Raw genomic sequence first — 24,408 nt, 5'->3', positions numbered from 1 at the left:
ATTCTCTTACTTGAGGTTTGCCTCCAGTTCCATCCAACTCAGCATCGAGAAGAACATTAAAATCGCCTCCAATAATACATGTAAGTTCACAAGTATCCTAGCTCTAATTCTAATTTATCAAGCTGTTTTTGAATTTCCTCGAAGAAGATGCATTGATCTTTGGTCTTATTTGGGGAATAAATATTCACAAAAACAAACCGATATTCCCGGAATAACACCTTTCAAAATAATAAATTTTCCTTGTTCATGTTCTTGGCGTTCTTCAATATCACAGTCGAATTTGTCTTTAACAAGAATCATAACCCCCCTACTGTGCTCCGTACCATAACTAAAGAAAATGTCGCCCCTCCACTGCGACTTCCAAAACTTTTCGACGTCTGGAGGGCTGTAAGTTTCTTGTAAAAAGATAATGTCGGATTTGTCTTTCGTTAACCAGTGAAAAAGTGCCTTTCCCCCGAACAGAAGAGATAAAGAGCGAATCCCCCGAACAGTTAGAGATAAAATTCTAAAATTTAGATTTCGTGTCGTGAAGATTACAAAGAGTCATTTCAGTGAAGAGCACGGAACAGTAAACATGTCAAGAGGCATCTGCATACAGGAAGCTCAAGCCATGGTTGCACTGCATGTCCCTCACACAAAAACAATATAAAACTAGCCCGCTAAAATCCGAAAAAGACAAAGAAAAGGTACAAAGCAAAACTATGACACACAATTACATAGTTAAAAAAGTAGCCAGCAAAAGCTGTTAAATATAGAGCTACTCACACAACGGGTCTTGCAATCCTCATAACACGTAGTAACAATGCAAACAAAAACTCCAGTTCTTGGAAGAAAACTTACGCAAATTTGGTAGAGAAGCAGTTTAATACATGGCCTTTGAAGGGACTATGATAAAACGGTTAACAAAAAGATCAGATCGATCACATATATTCATCGATCTCGGGCTCAGCGCATAGTTAGTTATTGACTTTTGATCGCTAAATGAGTTTACGTAAACTACACTCGCGTGTACACGCACTAGTACTGAATTGTATTCGCAAACAACGTGGGATGTATATTGCGTTGCAGGTTAACAACGATTCTTGAAATAAAGCAAATCCTGCCTCCAGAATTTATGGAACTCGTAGAAGGAGCTGTGAAGAAGGAAAAGACATTTCTGATAATGAGGGTCGTACAAGGGTATTTTCGGGATGCGTGATTAGCTCATTTAATTTTTCGTGAAACGTGAATGTAGGAAATTATTCTTCGTGACTCGTGACCTGAAGGTTTTGCGTGACCCGTGGAGAACCTGATTCATTAACCGATATTCCTGATTTTACCACTTAATTCTACGTGATTTTGGGGCGCAAGTTCTCCGAATTGTTAGAGTAGTCTATCGAGAGTGATTTAGGCATGCGATTTGCAATATGGAGCCTTAACTTAGCCATTCGCGATTTTGCTTCCTTCAAACACTGTTTCTAATGTAAGCACAGGTCATTAAAAAGAGTATCTTGCTTTCTTATTTTCGTGATTCGGGAAAAGAAATTGTTTATGTCCATGAACCGTGATCCTCTATTTTTTAGGTTCGTGAATCGTGCCAGAGACCCCCACTGTACGACCCTCGATAATGAGACACTCAAATACCCATGAATCAAAATGTCGATTCGTACCTGCTAATTCCGATTGAAGACGTCTTGCAACGAATCCACAGCCGGAACTATTAAGAGCTTGCACGAAAGCATCAAATGCGTTTGGCCCACTTCGTTCAAGCATATCCAAGAGTTCAAAGACTTTTAAAGAGGTATTTTTTTCGGCCAAAATCAATTCTTTATCGTCTTCTGTCAGTACGCCACGCCACTGAAGGAAATTGACAACTTCAGTCATCGTCGTTTCTCCAATGTTTTTCGACAGATACATCCGGTTTTTCTGCAAAACATCTTTTTTTCGTCGCTCTCGTTTTTCCATGGCTTCTCTGACAGTAACTAGATTTAAAAGTGCACAAAAAACCTTACAGACAGAAAGAAGCATGCATCTTTCGGAGTGTGTTTGACTGCGCCTGCGCATGCACAGGGTGTCGATTCCGTGATCAAATTTCCTAATGTGAGCCATATGTACTTTCTTTAAGTACCAAACTATGTCGACTACGTCCCTCTCATCTTTTTGTTCCCCCGACAAACTTACTCTGTGTGCGAGGTTTTAATTCTCACTATTAAATCAATACGGTCTCCCTGAAGGTAGTCAACGATCCTGAACTGATTTCAGGAAAACATCTGCAACTTTATGGGGACGCTCCAACTCACGTCCCGGAAATTTGTCACCAAAGACATAGGTTGTTTACCATTTAGCAAAAATTCCGGAAATTCCGGTTGATTTGTAAATGGAACACGGCTCTTTGGTTCGTTCCAGTGGCAAATTTCCGGGAGAAGCGGGACGTCTGAAAAGGTAGTCCTGTTTTCCCGTTGGAAACTTTCCGATGGTCTGTGTGTGCCATTTACAAGTTTTGAAAGGTCTCACCAGTTCCAGGCTATTCATGGCCATATTTTTAATTTTGACGCGTAAAATTGCAATCACCGGGCGGCGAACGGACTTGAGTTCAATGGAAAATGGAACACGTTTTTCACTCGTTGGAAATTTTACCGAAATTTCCTGAATTTTTTTGTAAATGGTAAACAACCAAATGTCGTAGTAGTCTTTCTAGGGGAGGGGAGAGTCCCACAGTGTCTTTTCCTCCCAGGAACGCCTGATACGGTTTGTAGTTTCGCTTTCGGGTTGTCGTTCCTCTCCGCGACTTTCCGGAACAGATAAAAACATTACATATCTCAGGAAGGCCTGATACCGTTTACGGTTGTCTTCCTCTCCGCGATTTTCCGGAAAGAGAAGCACGTCTTTGTTTGCTTGCTCATCTTGTACATTATCTTCGTCTGTCGTTTGCCAGTTATTCTCGAGCAACAGGCTAACTAAATACTTGATAAGCCATCTCCACACTCAAGTGGTTGCGTTGTGTTTCTCGCAGATGAGTCCGGTAGAAATTCGTAGCCGTTTGTCTTGGTGGGGGTGGAGGGGGAGGGTTGTTGTGAAAGAGGGTGGCGCGCAACAAGTGGTTACGGTTAGGATTAGGAACAGAGGTGTGAAGGGTACATAGTGAGAACAAGGTCTGGAATTTTACATATAAGAAGTTTTACAATTATAGAAATTTCTTGTTTCTGCTCGTCGACCGTTTGAACTAATATGTACTGAGACTACAGAGGCAACTCACGTCAATTCTTGATTCTCCCTCCTTGAACAAGAAGGCGCCCACATTTCCACTTTACTTATTTTCGGAAATGATCCCAAAGACATGGTGTTGTTTTTAGAATCTTTTGATTGAAATTTTACTTTTTTATTGGATTTGAAAGACGGGAAATGTGGTCGATTCCGGGTTGACGTCAAAAATTAATTATCTTCGCTGTTTTCACTTTTCTAAATGCAAAGCAGTTTGTGACATCAACTCAGTATCGAACCCATTCCCCTTCATTACTCGGTTATTGATCAAAGAATGACCACTTTTCCCGTCTTTCAAAGCCAAGGATTAGATCACCGCTGCTCTACCGACTGAGCTACAAGGTCAGACGAGAGTAGGCCGTGGGTTCAATTCCCACCCTGGGTTCCACCTTGGTCAGAGTTTTCTCTGCGGCAGGTCTAATTTGCAGGTCGCAGGTCGCGGGTTGCAGGTCATTGTTTCATCAATACACAAAGTATCCTAAACATTCTTAAAAGCTAACCTTAGGCCTAATTAGGCCTAAACAAAAGTTTTTAGGCCTAAGGTTAGCTTTTATGAATGTTTAGGATACGTTCCGTATTGGTGAAACAATGACCTGCAACCCGCAACCTGCAAATTAGACCCGCCGTTTTCTCTGTCCTTTTGTGGGCCCATTTCCATTAGTAGGGCTAAACGCTCACATGGTTCATATTGGGTAGAAAACTAGCACTTCACATTACAATCTAATCTGTTAAGTCAGTTCAAATATAATTGCTACACGGCCAACGTTTGCAAAAACGTAATCCTTCCTTGTTTAAAGCGATGGTTGCTTAGTTGTCGTCACGCCAGTCGCAGCCCACTCCCGGCCAAAAGAACTAAGAGCGAGTCTCGGATTTTACCATTATTTGATGGTGGAAAGCGTGTGAGTGAGAACGATCTATTGGAACCGGAAAGACAACGTGACCTCATCACATAAAACTACCTATAAAGTTTATTTCATAGAGAAAGTTACATCATGAAAGACGTAAAATTGGTAAATAAAAGACTTTCTAATGATGCACAGCATATCTTACAGCATATGAGAACAATTTACACAATTTTATTCCGAAACGAATTTACAACTCTTAAGTTTGCTGCGCAAACTTTTTAAATAATTTACCAAAAATTAATGCTTCCAAAACATTTGGATTAAATACTATAAACACAACCTTGTATTTTTTGCTAACTTTTAACCTTGAGACTATTACATGTCTTCTGGGTCATTTTGAATTAATATAGTACACATAACTTCAACATAATTTTACAAATAAACTATGTAAAATAAGCTTCCAAGAATTGAGAGTATTAACTCAACAAATGCCTTGGTGGCCTACCGTGTTCAAGAGGTTTATGTATTTTGATTCAGTTGAAAGCCACACAGCCCAAGAGTGGCCCCCAAAGTTTAAATGTTGAAGTGCTACTATGATCAAAAAATTATTTTCTTTTTTTTCCCCATTTTATTTTTTTGACATCGTGTTCGCTTAAACCCCGACTGGCAAAATTTTGAGCTTTGATTTTTATCCAAAGGCTGTTTACTATGAATGTAACGTTTGGATTTCACGGTCCGCCATTACTCACGTTCTGAACTGACCGATTGGACTGAAAAACCTTAAAAATATTTAACAATGACCACATCAAGGTTTTCTGAGCCCGCGAGACTGAGCACCCCCAGCAAACCATTGTTTTAACGAAAACCGCTGGTGAGCAACCTGGTTCTGGTCATTGCTGTCTAAGGTCTTCCGCTTGGACTTCAGAGGGTTGGATCTAGGGAAAAGTGACGCCATTGACTCACTAGCTTAAAATTTCAGCGTGTAAACGCAGTTTACTATATATGCAAAACACGAGTTTAAAAATCTGAAAGCCCGAAACTACCGTGCTGCATATTGATTCAGCCGCGTACACACGCATTGTATTCTTAAACCAGTGAGTCTTTAACGTCATTTTCTCCTCGACCCAGCTCTCTCAAGATTTTAAAGTTAGTAATGGCGGACCTTTTTAAACTTAGAACTTAAAACTTTGGTCACTTAACATAGTTTTGAAACCCAAAGAAAAAGAAGAATTATTTTTTTGGTCGTAGTAGCACTTTAAAACTGATCAAGTTTGTTTCTCTTCTGAATTTCAGATACTTCAAAGGTCATAACTCTAACCAGTATATAATTCTTCATTCAGCAAAAACGAATTAAAAATTATCTTATTTATCTCCTTGTAAGTTACGGACCCCTTTGTTAATAAGAGGTGTTGCATAACTTTTAGGAAACTTATTTGGACTACAATTCATAACTAAGTGAAGTACGATCGTCCGGGTAGTCAGTGTAGTAATGAGAAGGACATTGACTGCCATTTCGACAATGAAAAAGGTTGTTCTGGTTGTCGAAACGTCATTGTCATGTAACCAGTCCTTCTCAGGACTGCAGTCACCTGGACGATAAATTAAGATATGACTCCTGGGTTGAAATCATGTACGATAACTGTAATTCTTCGATTGTCGCAACATGATTAGGAATTCGTTCTTTTCGCAAACGAACTACTTCTTGCAAACGATCCAGTTCACGTTTCGTTTTCTCGATGTCTTGCGGGGAAGCATGAAAACGAGTTTGGACTCTGTATGCCTTGCTCAAGTTTTTCAAAGCTTCCTCAGTTGAACCCAGGACTTCAAGAGCACAACCTAGACCATAATAAGCCCTGGCCGTGTCCAAATGGTCTTCACCTGGCAAATTAAATCAGAGATGTGAGTAACTTCCTGACCTTCCTAAATCGAACGATCTACGACTGCAGTTACATAAACGAGACATCACACACTGGAGTTTTAAGGAAAACGTGAGCACACAACGGCAAATGTTGCTTTTTTGTTCGAGCACCATTCTTCCCGATTCAATTCATCAGAAGTGGAAATTCATGTTAAAGTTTAGAAACTTGTGATTACACCACACCGGCGGGTTCACTCTGAAGGGTAAATATCATAGCTTTCGCAAAAGCGAAACGACCGTAACCCTATTTTCAATACTGACCCTAGACCTTAAATTTAACATGATACTTAGACAATGTCTTTTTGCGCACTGGTGAAAACGACCGTTGATATGGTCGTTTGAACCAATTGCAAGGGAAGGTTATGCAAATGTCAATTAGGACCTATGAAGACTTCAACGCGTCCCTGATTTTTACTTCCATTCCTTATTTTCACCTATCTCCATAACCATAGTTAATATATGGAACCAAACAAGTTTCTTTGTTTCATGTTTTTGTTCCCTGTTTTGGCCCTGACCATGAACAAACCACACCCTTTTTCTGAATTCAGAACTCAATTGTGAACCAAGGACAAAAGATTGTTCATGGTCACGGTCAAGTTAACATGAAGTGCGATGTCACTGTTCTCGCCTTTGAAGTTTCAAGAGGTTAATAACCAGCCCATCTGAGTGAACTATGTATGCCATAACGCAGTTCATTTTGGGGGTTTATTCGCATTAAAACAATGGATATCCAGTTCACTGGATACGCAGCTCTATATCTCATTCAAGCCGGATGGTTCTGCTACTGAGACGGATGCTGTTGACGCTTTACAAGCTTGCATCAGGGACATAAGAACCTGGATGGTCCAAGACAAACTTCAGCTGAACGATGCTAAGACTGAGTTTCTTATTATAGGTACACGCGCACAGTTAAATAAGGTTACGATAAATGACTTGCAAGTAGGTGAGGTAAAGGTTTCTGCTGTCTACTCTGTTACAAATCTTGGTGTTTGGTTTGATGCAAACATGAATATGACCACACATATGAACAGCATATGTCAGGCTATTTATTACCATCTACACGACATCCGGCGTATTAGAAAGTATTTATCATATGATAATAGGAAGTCCATTGTACAGGCTATTATAATGTCACGATTAGACTACTGTAATGGTCTATTGTATGGTACGCCCGCTGTTCATCTTGGTAAGCTGCAACGCCTGCAGAAGAATGCGGCAGCTCGGCAGGTATGTACTGTATCCAGGTATGATCATATCACACCATCCCTGATCAACCTGCACTGGTTTCCGGTTGCCCACAGAATAGAATTCAAGAAAGCAATGTTAGTTCACAAATGTATCTACGGCGTCGCACCACAATATCTTTTAGACTTTGATAAAAATTAAAAAGAGCTCACGGTATCAGTTGAGATCACGGTATCAGTGGACATCATATTATTGCTCACGGTATCATTGACATCATATTATTCCAGAACAAAAAAGACACTCGGGTATAGGGCGTTTGAAAATGCTGCGCCCAAAGTATGGAACAGACTCCCTCTAGAAATTAGACAATGTCAATCATTGAATATTTTTAAAGTTTTACTAAAGACACATCTTTTTAAATTAGCTTTTTATTAGTTCTTTTATTCACTCATATTTTACTTTTATTGTTTTCCGAATAATTGTAAATTATTATTATTATTATTATTATTATTATTAGTAGTATTATTATTATCATTATTTGGATTAGCCATTTATTACTTTAAGATTTTAATGTTGTAATGCGCATAATCATATCTTTATCTTTGTTATTATTATTATTATTATTATTATTATTATTATTATTATTATTATTATTATTATTATTATTATTATTCACTGAAGCATGATACAGCCCCAAGAGTAAATAACTTGCATTTTATTTATTTAAAGACGCCCTCAAAATGTATTGACTATTTTCACCATCCCATGATGCAATACATAACTTGGATCAGGACTCCTCAAGCACTTTGTCAATTTTTAAAGGGCTGGACTTGGGAGCAAGAGCAATTAATGGTTGAAAGAAAAAGGTTGTATGCCAAAGTACAACTACCATTGCCTGCCTAAAATATTATTGATTGTCTGTTAGGCAGCAACTTGGAAACCTTCTTGACTTTGCCAGTTAGTACAGAAGATTCACTGGGTTCCATCTCATAGAACTTATTATATTATTTTTTATAACACATTAAGATGTAATTGAGCTGAACATGTAAGGGTTGTCTAGAAATTTTTTGTTTCATCACCCACAGGCACCCTTACTGCATGGACGTTAAAGTGCTACTATGATCAAATTTTTATCCCTTCAGTTTCTAGGTTTATCACACCAGGAAAGATTAAAAATGCCGTCTACGGTTTGGGAATATCTGTCTGCATTGGTTCCGGAGATATTTAAAATTGCAAAATGTGTAAAATATGCACATGAAAAGACTGATGACGTCATTCACTCAACCCAATATGACATCGAGTATATAAAATTTATAAATAGAGCTATCTCGGTCAATTTGCAGCAGAGACCATTGAAACTTAATGGCCTAATAGTCTTGCAGGGAACACACCTACGACTGTAAACAAATTGTTACCCATGGTAACTCACTCTTCCTGTCCCCTCCAACCTGATTTCAATATTTTTGGTGATCATAAGCTAGAAAAACATTTAACAAGGCCACAAACTCGACTTAACTTCTTTATATGCTTGCAGGATCATGCAGATGAGGCACCATTGGCAAATATCAATATAGAATACCAAAGGTGGCCTGCAAAGCCTTTAACATCAGGGAGGTCTGGAACCCAGTATGCTGCCATGGTAACAAAAATGGTATGCTCATATTGCGGAGCACATCTACTAGAATCTTACTACAAAGAATCAAGTATTTCTGATACAAATTGGCTGAGACATCTTTCTTCATCATATTTGATCAAAATTCAGTTAAGTGTATGACATCATCGCTTGGCTAATTTGCATATTTTGAAAACTTGAACATCTCCGGAACAAAAAGAGATCTTTGAAAATAGTAAACAGCACTCTTCTTCTCGTACAGACTACATGTTTATGTCCTAAAATGGCTTAGATTGGGAAGATGCAAATTTCGTCATAGTAATACTTTAACACTATAACAAAAGTATTGGAAATAGGGGCTTGGGCTTACAGTTACATGTATTCTCTGTTTTGGATATAAAATTGTGCATGGATATCAAAATTATTTGGGTGATCCCCTGGGGTAACAAAAACCCTATGGACAAGTTTGGTGCCCTGATGTGAGAAAAAATTAATCCCTTTCTTTTTACCTAACAAGGAGCATCTCATCTGAAGACTCTCCTTCTTGCATCTCACTGCTTCCTGAGCACAACTGAGTTTCTGGTAAGCATTCCCCAAGTAATCCAGTACTGAGGCCGTGAATGGGTGTGTTCCGAGCAATCTGCGGTACCTGATGAGACACATGTTTTTCCAAATGTTGACAGCTGCTTTGTATTTCTGACTGTCATACATGGCCACTGCAAAAATTTAACAAATGTCAGGTAGAATGTAGATATAAATTTGAAATCCAAACAATATCATAATATTCAATTTTCTTTTCTTTACTCTTTAAACCCTTTTGCCCCTAAGGGCTCCCCATTGGGAAGTCAAATAGTTCAAATGGTCCAGCGTTAGACCGAGTAAAACCTACAGGTGGCCATTAAGGTGGGAAAGGGTTAATTAATGATAAGGCCGACATTTTTCCAGTCAACAAGGAACTTTCTGTGTGCCCATGATCAATGGATTTAAGTTGATTTTGTGAGGTAGTAGTGATTTTTTGCAAATGAGTGATTCAAGAGGGCAATAATATTTTGTTATAATTTCCTTTGGTAATTCGGCACTTTGCTTAGTGACAGCCATAAGAAGTCCCCCCCGCTTTTTTTTTTTAAACAAATCAATGCTGAATTGTTGGAAATAGGTGCTTATTATGGATTTACTCTAACAAAAGGGTCATTGGAAATGTAAAAGTCCATACCAGTTGTACTTACTTGCAAGGTCAGAAAATCCACCCCCCACAAGCATCTGTTCATTTTTGCCTGCATCTTTGCTCTGTGCTAATGTTTTCCGCCGAACAATTCCTTGTGCAAGGAGTGAGATGCCTTTCTTCTTATCGCCAGCTACAAAAGTGCAAAGGCCAAGTTTGCACTCGCAATGACCACGGCACTCATCATAAATTCCCAGAGATTTTTGCAGATCATGTGCCTCTTGAAGGTTAGTTTTTGCATCTGTACAATGTGCATCCTTGTAACCATAAAAACAAAGTTGTTTGAATCCAATGGACAACTGACACTCGCTGTAAAGTGTTTTATCTGAAAGACTTTCGACACCACTTAGCAGTTTGCCATAAACAGACATGAATTCATTAATGTTCATGCATTTTGCAAGGAAACCGACAGTCTTTGTTGAAATGTGGAGACCAAAATGTTTCAAATAGCCATCTTTTGAGGCAGTGAGTGCATGGCAAATGTTTGTTTTGTTCAACTGGTATTCGTCTATTGCAGGTTTGCAATCTGTGGAGATGAAGACATCATTCAGCTGTTCCAGAAGTTTGAGATAATGCTGTGAAAACAGGTTTATTGCCATATTGTACTCATTACCACACAGGCTCCCTCGTGTTGCAACACAGAAAGCTTGCACCAGGGGATGTAAACTGTACTGCAAACAGCCATCAACCTCCTCTCGCTCAACAAGTGAATGGGATTCAAGTGCACTCAAGCTGAAATCAAAATCAAGAGGATTCACCTCTTTGAATAAGACTTCCCTTGCTTCAGCTTTCGTGAAGACTGTTGGAAATGTAGCCAAATATGAGAGGGCCTTCCTAACGTCTGGAGGCAAATAGTTGTAAAAAACTTCAAGACGCCTATGTAGCTCTTGGATTTCAGGATTCTTTCCCCTGAGAAATTCATCCTTGCATTCATGCAGCCTTCTGTGAAGCTCTACAGGATCGATGGTCTCGGGTTTCAGCAGAAAGGATGCTGTTATTTTGAGCAGTAAAGGAACACCACCACAGACCTTGTGCCACGAAAAGCGGGTGGCCTGTTGATCTGGAATACCTTCATTGTTGAGAAAGAGAACTGACTGTTCCTCAGTGAGTGGTTTCAGTGGATATTCAACTGGTGTGATGTGATAATCCAGTTTTGACAAAAGAATTCTGCTTGTCACAAGAATTAGAACGTTCGTTGCCTCATTGCTTATCGCAACCAAAAAAGTATTAAATGAAGCACCATCTTCCTTTTGCAGGTCTTCTGCATTGTCAAGAATTAGAACTGTTTGCTTCAACAGTGACGTCAGGTATTGCTGCACTTGCAAGATAGGGGCCCTTGCAAGGGGGATGCCCACTACCTCGAGCATTTTCTTGGCTGCAACTTCCACAGATGTCACAGTTCTAAGAGAAATGTACACTATGTCTTTCCCTTGACCTTTGATCATGTGGCCTACAGCTATAGCCACCGCTGTCTTCCCAAATCCTGGAGGGCCAACGATTAATAACATACGGGCAACTGAAGTCAACGTGTGGGCGATTTCCTTGCAATCTTCCCCTCTCCCGATGATTTTTGGGTTCTCTTTGGGGAGACCAAGAGAAGTTGCTATTTGTTGAGGAACTATGCCAGGAGTTTCGCCTGCAATAGAGCAAAGTTTGCTTTAAAAGATATTGAAAGGACTATTATAGAACGCTTAACAAAAAGATCTGAGCGATCACATATATTGATCGATCTCGGGCTCAGCGCATAATTATTTATTGACTTTTGAACGAGTGTACGTAAACTACACGTGCACTGAATCCTATTTGTAAGCAGAGATCTAATTTATTGCGTTGCACGCTAATACGATTCTTGAAATAAAACAAATTTATGGAACGCGTGGAAGGAGCCGTGAAGAAGTGCAAGACATTTCTCATGAATCAAAGCGTCAATTTCGTACCTGCTAACTTAGATTGAAGATACCTTGCGACAAATCCACAATGAGAGATATGAAGAGATTGCACGAACGCATCAAATGCGCCTGGCCCACTTCGTTCAAGCATATCCAAGAGTTCAAATACTTTGGAAGAGGTTTCTATTTTGGCCGAAATCACGTCTTTGTCGTCCTCTGTCAAAACTCCACGCGACTGAAGGTAATTGACTACTTCAGTCACCACCGTTTTTCTAATGTTTTTGGACAAATACATCCGGCTTTTCTTCAAAACCTCTCTTTTTCTTTGCTCTAGTTGTTCCATGGCTTCTCTGACAGTAACTAGATTTAAAAGTGCACTAATAACCTTACAGACAGAATTCTAGGAAACATGCTCCCTTACGAATGTTTTCATAGTATACGGAAGTTTGCCTACGCCTGCGCACAGGAAAGTTAATCGTTCCGGGAAATAAGGTAGCCCTAGGGAACAAATTCGGATCAAATTTCCACGTGTACGTTCGTTAAGGGAGGGGTCTTAAAGCCTACAATCTTGGACAAATTAAATGGAGCATTGAGACCACCCCTCGCCCCAAAATCAGTGATGGGAAAATGGCGCGTTTTGGCCTTCACGCACCTTCATCCTTGATTTGGGGGAGAGGGGGCATTTCTGTTCCATTTTATTCTGTCCAAGATTGCAATCTTGGACAAATTAAATGGAACATTGAGACCACCCCTCCCCCCAAAATCAGTGATGGGGAAATGGCGCGTTTTGGCCTTCACGCACCTTCATCCTTGATTTGGGGGAGAGGGGGCATTTCTGTTCCATTTTATTCTGTCCAAGATTGTAGTTTTCATATGTCGGGAAAATCCCAGACGATCGGGGATTTCGCAGTTTCCCGACCGTCCCAGATTTTGCCGAGATATCGGAAAATCGCCAGATGCCTGTCCTAGATTCTCCCGATAGTGACTTTAGCGGAAAATGGAAAGTGCGCCAAAAATTGAAACATGCAATTTCGAGGATTGGTAACGAGCTAAAAACCATCGCCGACGTCCGTGAAAGTTCATATGTCGGGAATGATCGCCGACGATCGCAAAAATCTGGGACACGTTCGGAAAATAGAAATGCTTTCTATTTTCGCGATTCGTCCCCGACCACTGATCCCAGATTATCGGGGATGTCTGCGATTTATGGTTTTCATTAGTCGGCAAAATCTGGGATGGTCGGGAAACTGCGAAAGCCCCGATCGTCTGGGATTTTCCCGACATATGAAAACTTGGCTTAAGTGCCAAACCATATCGACTACAACCCACTGATCTTTTTGTTCCCACACCAAACTTAGACCGGTATGAACTTGTACATACCGGTAATGAAATTTTTGCAGCTGTTTACATGAAACCGGGACGAGATGCGTAGTGCCTGGTTTCGGGATGAAACGATATGTTTTTCCAATAAATATATGGCTGACCAAAAAGCATACAGGCTTGAAAATTGTGGACCCGGTATGTGATTTGTTGTGATTTACATGAGACCGTTAACGAACACACAGCGGTATGAGAATTTCTCGTCTCGGTCCAGCAACCGAGACGAAGTCAGACCGGTGTGAGTTCATTCTCAGGCCGGTCTCATATGAATGTATGGAGGCCGATACGAACTCATGTCGGTCTGCGCTCGTCCCGGTCTAATGTAAATACCCCCTTACTCTTTGTCCCAGGATTTAATTCTCGGTATTAAAATGAAAAGACTTTTTCAATAGTTAGTCAGCGATCCTGCACTGACTGCAGGAAAACATTGCAACTTTATGGGGACTTCCCCACTCTCTCAAATCTGTGGCCACATACCGGTAATATCTCAGGAAGGCCTGATACCGTTTACGGATGTCTTCCTCTCCGCGATTTTCCGGAAAGAGAAGCACGTCTTTGTTTGCTTGCTCATCTTGTACATTATCTTCATCTGTCGTTTGCCAGTTATTCTCGAGCAACAGGCTAACTAAACTCGATAACCTATCTCCACCCATCTCCACACTCCTCACGGTTGCGCAAACTCGTAGCCGTTTGTCTTTGTGGGGGGGTGGAGGGGATAGGGAAAGAGGGTGTTGCACATCAAGTGGTTACGGTAATGCGCCGATCAACTCGAAATTTCAACATCCCCCCTCCCCCCGGGCAAAGCCCGGGCGTTTGAAATCCTTCAAATTCCCGCCCCCTCGGCCCAAAATGGTGTTCAAATGCCCTACCCTATCGTCGGATTTGTCTGTCATACCCTACTGAAGAACAATCGTCGTTGGCTCCTGCCGTCTTTAATAAAGACCTTTTGAAGACCTTTTTTGTAAGCCAATCGCTCACAAATGCCACATCTCTTCCTTTGAACTCTTCCATCTCGTCCACACCTGTGTTTTATAGCTGTTAGCAACTTCGGCGCCCGAAAATAGAATCATTTGAATGAAACCTCCCCATCCCACGCTGGCAAAGGTCAAATTCCCCACTCCCCGGGCACAGGAGATAGTCAACTACCCGGGGTTTGCCCGGGGGGGGGGGGGAGCTGAAGTTTCGACTTGATCGGCGCATTTAAGTGCTAGGAACAGGTGTGAAGGAGAACAAGGACTGGAATTTTACATACAAGAAGTTTTTCAATTATAGAAAATTTATTGTTTCTATTAGTTGACTCTTTGAACTAATATGTACAGAGGTAACTCGCGTCAATTCTTGATACGTAATAGAGATTTTTTCCCCGTTCTCTCTAGACTGTTCACAGTCCTGTTTTTTCACGAGATCATCGAGATCGAGCGGCCATCTTGATTTTCAAATGTACCGAGTCAACCGAGAGAAGAGGTTCAAATCTACTTAGGGGGCGGGGGACATTTTGGGAGGAAGCGAGAAAAAAAAATTCTCGCCCCCCCCCCCCCCCCCCCCCTCCCCATAGAGATATATAATCCCCGACGCCCGTTGACTCGGTACATTTGAAAATCAAGATGGCCGCCATTAACGGTAAGACGGGCTCGATCTCGACGATCTCACGAAAAAATAGAGGACTGTGAACAGTCTACGTTCTCTCGCCTTTCTTGAACAAGAAAGGCGCTTTCTCTTGACATTTTAAGTTGATATAGGAAACAAATATGAAATCAGAACGCGTGAGAAATAAATACTCAGGGGCACTCAACGACCAATTTGTTGTAAAATGTTTTATTATACCCCAGTTAATGAAAATAAATGTTATAAAGGCATTTTCAGGTGTTTTTCAGTGTTGCTGGGAAAACATTATCTGTTCCTTTTTCCCAGCAAGACACACAAGAAATTTTCCAGCCAGCTAGATAAAATTGGTTGGTTTCCCAGCCACCTGATCAAATTTATTTCCCAGCCAGGAATTCCGCGCGCTTTCATCGATCCAAAACGACCGAACAAAAGCGACAAAACCGGGACAAAACAGGTTTTTTCCGCAAGCGCAATCACACTGACCAGTCGTCGTATGTTTGTGACTACTCTCTGGGAGAGGGAAGGGAAGATGGCGGGATATTTTATTGCTGGCTTATTTAAACCGATGGTTGCTTAGTTGTCCCCACGCCAGTCGCGGCCCACTCGCGGTCAAAATCATCGTACTCGCGAGTGTTTAATAATCCTGCGATAAAATATTCCGCCAGCCACGCAGGCTAGGTTTCAACTGGATAACCATGGATTCCTGACATTGACAAAATTTGGCAATTCTTGTACAATCATTGTTACTAGACAGCTGATGACCGCCAGGCATCGTTTCGGCAACCAATTAGAGACGGGCTGCCAATTTCACCATGGCGACTGCTTTAGTTTACGTCTCTCCCTGTGAGATCGCGAATATTGCTCAGAAATTATTCTTGAGTGAAAATCAGCCGCCGGAGCGCAAGTTTTCTTCACCTTCCCTCTAAAATGCCTCAGTGGGTGCAGTTACCTCCGAATCTCGTCCCAGAAAAACACACCATGGGAAAGTCAATTTACACAACTGACTTCTCAAGCAAGCGACCCGGCTTTCAAATTCATCTTCAAAAAGCTCATCGATACCATGGAAGCCGACATCATCCACCGGTTCCAAAGGTTTGGAGACACTTTTTTGTGGTAAAGACATACTTGAAGCACACTAAGTGGGAGCTTTGAAACGCACACGGAGTTACTGCACAATTTTAGATCCAACGTGATTCTTGACGCTGCAACACAAACCACTTTAAGTCAAATAATTTCCCTAATTTGTCACCCACCTGGCGGATCCGCACAGTTTGTTTAAGAGATAGTCAAGATAGTTAGCTGGGAAAGCAAATAAAAGGACGTATTTCTCTCTATTTCGTTTTCAGAAGCCTGACAGGAAGACTATGCGAGCGTTACAAACCAGCGATTATTTGGATTTGAAAGAAGATTTCGAGAGGGCCTTGTCGACCATCAACGTGGACAAGAAACGCGGCTGCGTAAACGTGGATACGAATACACCAGATAACTCACGATCTTCAGGTGAATAAAGACTAAAATAGTGCTCTTCGGTACCATTGATACATTTATTTAATGTCAAAACGCACGCGACCTTGTCGAGGGTCTGTCGTTTTCTCGGTCACGAACTGCAAACCATTCAAATGCGGTATAAGATGCGGTTAACCGGCTGTGTACGGTGTTGTATGCCAAATCCAAACCTTACGATGTCACCAGGAAACTGCCTTGGCAAAATGGCAACAGTTCTATTTCAGTCATGCGAAAAAACTTGAAAATATTGGAATTTGTGTGATTGACCACATACCGGAGGTATTGAAAAAGAACTTGAATCGTGTACCAATTCTAAAAGTTGACAAAAATTTGCAAACAAGAGTAACGCAATTTAATAGTGGATACAAACTATACTAATTGGTGTTCAATCCTTTTGTGGCTTCTCCGAATTATTTTTGAGTCCAAATGCAAATTATTTTATTTGCCAATTTTCGAATGACGTTTTACAAGGTGAAGTTTATAATATGATAACTTAGTAAGCTTTGACCTCTTGGTCTGTAGTCTATGCTTTTATTCTGTGCGACCACGGAATTTGCATGAAGATTTTAGTTACTTTATAAAGTAATGTTAAGTCGAACAAGGAGGCTTTGTGTTAAAAGAACAAGCGAATTAATTTTGTAGTTAACGAGACACATGCTATTATCTTCAAAATAAGCGAAACTTAAAAGTTAAGTGAGAAAGCCATCATAAAAATAAAGCTAAAAAAAGCCTAAAGAAAGAGACAAGAATTTAGAGCCTAAGGGCAGCTTGTTCAAAAAGTGAGTTCAGTCGGAATAAAAACGAAACTTCCAACTTTTTTTAAAACTTACGATGCTAAAGAAACGAGCCGATTTGTTCTCAGAGCTAATGTTTGACTGAGTCGGAGGGCAAGTTTATTACTTATAGCTTACCCAGCGCTTATACTAAAGATTGTGGTTTTTGCAGCCACCGTTTCAGAGAAGACCCTGTTAGAAAAGTTTATTCAGCCAACAAAGGAACTTGTGCAAGAAGCCTGGCAAGGAGAAGCAACGAGTACAAAGCGAAATAGAGGCAAGTTATTCGTTAGTTTGTCATCCATAGTCCTCCATCTCACTTATCATTCCTCATCGAATGCAGACGCAGTGAACGGCAAGGAACACTGACGATCCAATATCAACCCACTGTCCTGATTTGAGTTAGAAAAGAGAGCCGCGAAATTGTGGAAGCGGAGCGTAATTTCAATTGCGCGGTTGGGTAAAAGACCCTTGTGGCTTGTTTAAGCTGTTTCCGGCTTACATCTCGAGATATTTCTTAAAAAAAACAGTCAACAGAAATTTTTTGTATCTATTATGGAAAATTCTTATTGCTTCTTTTGGCATAATTTAAATGATAGAGAGGCTAGTTTCCGATTGGAGTGACAAAAGCCTTTGATACAATATGAGCGACGCATCCTGTGACGAAAAGTTATTGCAGAAGAGGTAATAAATGAAAGATTCACCGTTGTGTGTTCAGGCTATCGTTAAAACCTTAATTTGAATATTTTTTGTTGTTGTTTGCGGAATACGGCAGAGAAATATACTAAAATACACGCAGCTCATATTACCACATTGACGGTTTGGCGGCGTCCCGAAGTCGTTTCTTAAATTCAGTTATTGTCTACTCTTCGTAGATCGCCTCTTTGGTCTGGCGGGTCAAAAGGTTCCACTTCACAACAGACTGGAAAGAAATGAGGTAATTTTAAGACCTTGAAAATGCAACTTATTGACTTCAATGAACATTTTCATGGCCAGCCTGACATGAGTGTGTTTCGTCTCTTACATTTCAGGGTCGTAACGAGGTATATTTATCGTAAATAATCCCATATTTTTACTCAAAATTTTGATCACTGATCCCAAAAATGATGACAATTTTGATCCCTGAACCCGCAAAATTTGATCCCTGATCCCATGAAAAATACTGTTGATCCCGATCCCACGCGTTGTAATTCAAGATCCCAGGGCTGTGATCCCGGATCCCGGCACCTTTTCAGGCCTTTGATCCCTGATCCCATATACCTCGTTACGAACCTGACATTGAACTCATCATTTTAGTGGTTTGCTATTTACGTCATGACCGCATTCATGTTGGATGACTCAACCAAGACACCACCACTCAGAGTTGTAGTAGTATTATTTCTTTATTTGAACTTCAGTAATAACAATAGTATTTTAATTAACAATCATTTGGTATAAATAATTAAAATAGCTTAAAAACTGATTTACGAGATTGCCGAGTGAGAATCGAATGATCCAAGCCGCCAATATTGATGACAAATTGATCTGATCGCCCTAATACTTCCAGGTAGAGAGTTTCATAGTAAGGCAGCGCTATAGCTAAAGCTACGTTTCAAATAGTTGGTGGGCATCTTGGGTAAGTTTAATGTACGGAAAGAATCGCGCAAGTCATAGTCTGCGCCTCGCTCACTGAATAGTTCACGCAAGTACACGGGGGACCAACCCGTCAAGGGACTTAAAGATCATCATTGCTTTTTCCTCTCTTCTTCTAAAAGATAGCTGGTTCAATGATTCAGGAAGCAATTTTTGTAGTTTCTCACTTAAATAAGAATTCAGTGATCCGGGGGCATATTAGTTTCCTTTGTTCGTAACCTTCGCCTTCGATAAGTTTGTCTCAAAAGGCCGGTTGCAAACCCCTTATATAGCCAGCATCAGGAGCCCAGCATTCAAATGATAGTGGCCGCTAGGCCTTTTACATGTCATCAATAATTTAGTCCTACCCATACGATTATAGGGATAGTCACTTTAATATCAATTGTGTCATCCTTTACGATTTAAAAACAAATTGTTCCTTTATGTGTTATTATTAAATTTTCAATCTCGGATATTGCGTTTCTAGCTTTCTGATTGGCTCACTCAATCTCGATTGTCAGCCCATATACCATAATGACCTCAAATAGAAACTGATTGTTTCGGTCATTTTGTAAAAACCGAGACAACATCCTGTCCTTCTGTGAGTAAGACAGTTCAGAATTTAATGAAAATTTAACAAAACATTTAGTCCATTCGCGCTTATTCACTTCTTTCTCAAATCCCATAATACCTCTTGTTTGCAGTTTCTCCTAGGACATGAAGATGTCCCTAGGGAAATCGAAAACAATGCCTATGCAATTTTCTTCTTTGAGAGGGGGGGGGGGGGGTAAACAAGGGGTATTATGGGATCTGAGAGAGCAGAGAATTGGACATAAGATTTACCACCTCATATCCAGCGAGCGCTTGTGGAATAATTGTTAATTAACCAAGCGAAAATATGGCGCTTCCAATTTGTTATGGGGTGTGGGGAGAAAGCCTTTCGTGAAAAGATCGAACTGAGAAGTACCCAGTGTTTTGGGAAACAGTTAACTGCAATGTTGTGAATAACACTGCAGTTATCGTGTGCAATGTCGGATGCCATTTATCCGACCCCAGAACGGTCTCCGCGCCGAAGTATTAAACGACCTTTGGACGCTTTACAGAGGAAAAAAAAGATGTTCGCCAGAGACAAAGGTGTTTGCTTGGTAGTGCAGATAAGTGGAAATGGGTTAACACAAGCGGAATCTAAGAAGTTACGCGAAACCAATACGTTTGTTTAATAACGCGCGCTGACAACCGAAAAGTTTTTAATCAGCTGGAGATGTTTTTGTTTACAGACGAAAAGGAGGTCCCCTGTTTTACCCGGTGTTAATAACTGGCTGAGATCTTCAAATGAGTATGGTAAGTTCAATACTTCGCGTTGAAGAGTGTGCAAATTAATATTTCTTTTGTAAGTTGCACATGGAAATTTAAATGTGGCACACGCAGCGCGTGTCTTGGCGTTCTCCTTTCGATCTGAAGGCCTCTCACAAAGTGGAACATCTTTTTGCAACAAGAAAAGTGTTTGCCCAACTTTATTGGGGTTTCACCGGAAAACCTCTGAAGCAAAATGTGTTTTCGCATTAATTCTTTATACTTATAAGGTTACCAGACATATGGACCCGGTCGTTTTATTGGAAATCAGTTTTTTTTATTTTCGAAACCCCACTCTTTTAAATTTGTAACGCTTCCAATTGTACAGGTACTCATCATAAAGTAAGTGTAAAGACTTATCTACTGTTTTTCAGCACTATTTAAATTGGTGACCAAAAACAGCCTTTTAGTGATTTAGTGACCGATTAAAGTATTAGGGTACTACTACTACAGTTGCACGCGGAATGGGAATAAATCACTTGGGATTTGATTTTTTTGTTTCAGAGAAGGCAGTGGTTTACAATTTCATGGATACTTTGTCAAAGGCAACTTCAAATCCTTTACCAGGGAGGCCCGCAGCACCAAAACCCGAAGAGAAGAGTTTAGGGAAGCCACAATTCTCTAGACAACTGTATTTTCAACGACGAGCCAAGAGCGCTTGCTCACAACGAGTAACTGATCGGCCTCGGTTACCGCCACGCCCTAAATCTGTTGGATCAATGAGGTGAGAAAGTAGGGAGGTAAAGCAAGGACGATGACCATGGCTACGAGAACGTAAAAATATCTAAAAGTACAATTTCTCCTTATTATAATAATGGGCGGCCTTGACGGAATACCTTGGTAATGTTATTGAATCTGCACTTCCCATTAGGCTATCGAACCTTGTTACCGTTACTGTTACTTTACTGTCACTGGGCTCCAGGATCTTTCCACCCGTTACGATGGCCCAGGAAGGTCACAGCTGCACAGTCCAGTTTACACAATACGATCTCTTCCTCAAATGAAGGATTATCCTTCATTGTCAGTTTGCCTTAATGAAGTATTATCCTCCATTTAGATCACTCTGTTCCAGGACTTGTGGTAGCAAATAAAAAGAAAAAATGTAAAAGCAGCCCCTGGACAGGATTTAAACCCAGAAGGAACTGTTTTTATCCACTTAACCACTAATGATCAACTGACTAGAAAATGTGCCGATTATTTACCAAAGCTAATTAGAATATATATAAAATCATTGATGAATAATGGTTAAGTCTGAAGCTTGATTTTAAAATGGTTAGCTTTCTCTAGAAGTTTGCATTGGTAACCGACATTTTTCACTGTGTAAGCTTGCTTCTTACCGGGAGATAATACACGTTGACAGCGGCACTTTTGGAAGAAAAAATTTTTGACATTAATAAAAAAATGACATCCTCGCAGTTAGTGATGTGGTAGTTTAGTAGTTAAGTGAAGGGGTTATTAATCACACGTTCCTAGGTTCGAGTCCTGCGAGTCCAGACGTTGGGGTTCGGCTTTTATAAAAATGAACGATAATACTTCACTTGGAAGAAAGTGACAATTAAGAATAATCCTTCAATTCAGGGAGAGGCTTGGTTGATTTATATTTGGAAAGAGAAAAGGAAGTCTTAATGTCATCGAATTAAGATAGGAGTTTTGCTTGACGATGACCAGTCAGGCATAGCGTGCGCAATAAGTGCGAGATATCCTGAACAATGGCGGTCCATGTATCTCTAAGATGAATTTATTTTAAACAGTAACACAAAAGGTGATTGGGTAGAGTATTCCCAACAGTGAATAAGTGTGTTGTTATGGCATGGGTGGGCAAACCCAGCACAGTCACAAATGAGTCTATCTTTAGAATACCTGTTCCCGCGAAAATCAATTGTTATGTCCCTGAAAAAAACATGGCAGAAACAGTCAGGCGTGGTGACATGGCTTCTTCTGATTGGTTAAAATTGGCGGCCCTTTGTTTGTTTCGCGCGCAAAGTAAATTCACTTGTGACTGTTCTGGGGCAAGGCCGCAAAGTGAAAGATCAACACTCTTATCTTCTTCACCCTTGGTATTCCCCAAATACCGGAAAACACGATAACCCGTTTGGTCATGTTTACTCGATTTGCTAAACCACCCCGGGAATTTTTGATTTTCATAGGGATGAAGAAAAACGAGAGGTCGAGACGGAGAATCAAGTGGTGGAGCATACAGAGCATGCCCGACATCAGCACTATCACCACCTTAATCACACGGAAGGGAAGTGTGAGTTCTGCGATTATCTGAGGGTAAAACGGTTGCTGGAACACCTCAATAGGTAAGGTTGTAACGAGAAAATTACACCAAATTAATTTTATCTTCATTTCTCAATAACCCGCCCACCCAGGGAGGCACCGCCACTGTGTATGAAGCGAGATTCTCGACACACAATCTGTTTCGAAGCGATTGATAGACTCGACTTCTGCTAAGACATCAAGTTTTCAAACAGAATTAAGGGCAGTGCCGTCGTAATCATTTCCGGCTGTATTCGATATTCACAACATTTTGCAGTGGAAAGGAAAGGAAAGGAAAGGAAAGGAAATTTATTTTATTTAAGTGTCTAATCTTCTAGCGCCGTAGAGCACTAATCGGGGACACTGTAAATTGAAATTAACAAGTTAACACAAATCAAATCAAATTTTGGTTTTTGAGGAGAGGGTATAAAACTGAAGTACCCGGAAAAAACCACTCGGTGCAGAGTAGAGAACCAACAAACTCAACCCACATATGACGCTGAGTCGAGGAATCGAACCTGCGCCATATTGGTGGGAGGCGAGTGCTCTCACCACTGCGCCATCCCTGCACCCCCAAATTGAAATTTCCAAACTGAAGTTTTCTCGTATAATAACCCTCACTTCAGGTATGGCGGTTCTCATGGACTTGGCGATGCGACCCTCAGTCATTTGCTGAAGCCCCGGATGGACCCTTCCCACAATCCAACACAGGATGATTACGACTACATCCACGACAATGCATTCTTCACCAACACCAATGCACGAGGTCGAGGATATTTCATAATAGCACCTGATTGGGTGTCGGAAAGGAAAGGCATCATGTCGACTCATTACCAGTGACCAGCGGCCTCTCGCCTTCTAAACATGCTCAAAGGTTTCACTGATAGAAAATTTTTCCCCTGAACGAGATTGATTTTAAAAGTGGCAAAATTCACGGTCCTTTTCCAAAATATCTCTTTCACAAACAATAAACCAAAATTTGACACGAGCATCCTACTTCGTAAAAAGACCATCTGGCAGAAACGGTGACGGTTTAATTATTATCAAAAGGGAAAACCAGAGTTTCAAATTTATTACCTAATATATTTTGAACCCAAGAGTCATATCAAAACTTGAGGAGGTGAAATCGTCCGGGTGAGAATAGTCTTGAGAAGGCCTGTTGGTGATGACATTGACTGATGTTTCAAACCTATGCGGAAGTCATCCTCAGAGGACACCTTCCGCTCAGTCAATATCACCTCTTCAGGACTACTCTCAAAGGGACGATCCCACTTTACTAAGTTTTGCCGATATATTTTCTACAGAGGATCTTGTTGGGATACGGATTGTCTGACGAGGCTATTTATTTGAGTAAACAAACAATGTAAATAGTTCACAACTCCGGTTTGTCAGTTTGATATTTAATAAAACTAGAAAAGCGAACTGTTCTAATTTGCAATAATATTATAGTGTTGAAAGGGATGTTGGGATAGCCTTGTTACGCAGTTTGATTGGTTAAAAGTAAAACCAGTCAAACCCTAAATTGTCACGGTGAGCTCGCTCGTAAGCATCTCTCGCCCCTGGGGCCCGTTTCTCGAAAGTCCCGAAAAGCCATTTGTGAAACTGCCAACCGCTTGTTTTGGAAAGCCGATCTCTTAACCTGTTTTCAAGGTGAGAGAAAGAAAAATAACTGTGAAGTTTGACAACTTAAATCCTCTTCGTTCTTGAGATACAAAGGGAATTGTGCCACCCAAAAATGGCCCGTAAAGTTTCGGGACTTTCGAGAAACGGGACCCTGGAGACGACCACGTTGTATCGCCAACAATCCGTGATTAGAATTTGTTAGGTGACGTCATAGACATGATTACGCAACTTAAGTCACTTGCTAGTAAGAGGAATTGAGAGAAACTGTGAGATACCACTGGGTAAATATCTTTGCTTGATTATAAGGGATAACTGTTTTTCATATCACTAACGCGATTTGCTGTAATTTAGATTTTGAACCCTATTCAACCTCCCTTGTGAAAAGTA

General features: G+C 40.7%; 3 protein-coding genes across 3 annotated transcripts in view; 1 reads left to right on the top strand and 2 right to left on the bottom strand.

Annotated features, from left to right (window-relative positions):
- LOC137992154 (uncharacterized) overlaps positions 1-2,103 on the bottom strand; it is a 10,122-nt gene extending 8,019 nt beyond the window's left edge. The window contains exon 1 of the mRNA XM_068837290.1: positions 1,650-2,103. Within this exon, the coding sequence (XP_068693391.1) occupies positions 1,650-2,088 (439 nt within the window). The 5' untranslated portion in view covers positions 2,089-2,103. The remainder of the gene's footprint in view (positions 1-1,649) is intronic.
- A 2,085-nt stretch (positions 2,104-4,188) lies between these two features.
- Positions 4,189-12,329, bottom strand: LOC137992152 (uncharacterized). Its single transcript, XM_068837287.1, has 4 exons — positions 11,960-12,329; positions 10,027-11,658; positions 9,310-9,516; positions 4,189-5,963 (listed from the first exon to the last, which is right to left on the bottom strand). Exons 1-4 carry the CDS (start codon positions 12,252-12,254, stop codon positions 5,671-5,673), a joined length of 2,427 nt encoding a protein of 808 aa, XP_068693388.1. The 5' UTR covers positions 12,255-12,329; the 3' UTR covers positions 4,189-5,670.
- Positions 12,330-15,610: 3,281 nt separating this feature from the next.
- Positions 15,611-23,820, top strand: LOC137992151 (uncharacterized). Its single transcript, XM_068837286.1, has 8 exons — positions 15,611-15,988; positions 16,243-16,396; positions 17,348-17,452; positions 18,051-18,112; positions 20,064-20,127; positions 20,644-20,863; positions 22,287-22,442; positions 23,025-23,820. The coding sequence occupies exons 1-8, from the start codon at positions 15,824-15,826 to the stop codon at positions 23,236-23,238; spliced, it is 1,140 nt and encodes a 379-aa protein (XP_068693387.1). The 5' UTR covers positions 15,611-15,823; the 3' UTR covers positions 23,239-23,820.
- Positions 23,821-24,408: the final 588 nt, after the last annotated feature.

The sequence above is a fragment of the Montipora foliosa genome, chromosome 2 (genome assembly GCF_036669935.1).
Source record: "Montipora foliosa isolate CH-2021 chromosome 2, ASM3666993v2, whole genome shotgun sequence".
Lineage (NCBI taxonomy): Eukaryota > Metazoa > Cnidaria > Anthozoa > Scleractinia > Acroporidae > Montipora > Montipora foliosa.
The sequence above is the reverse complement of the archived record's forward strand: the minus strand, read 5'-3'. Positions and strand labels throughout refer to the sequence as shown.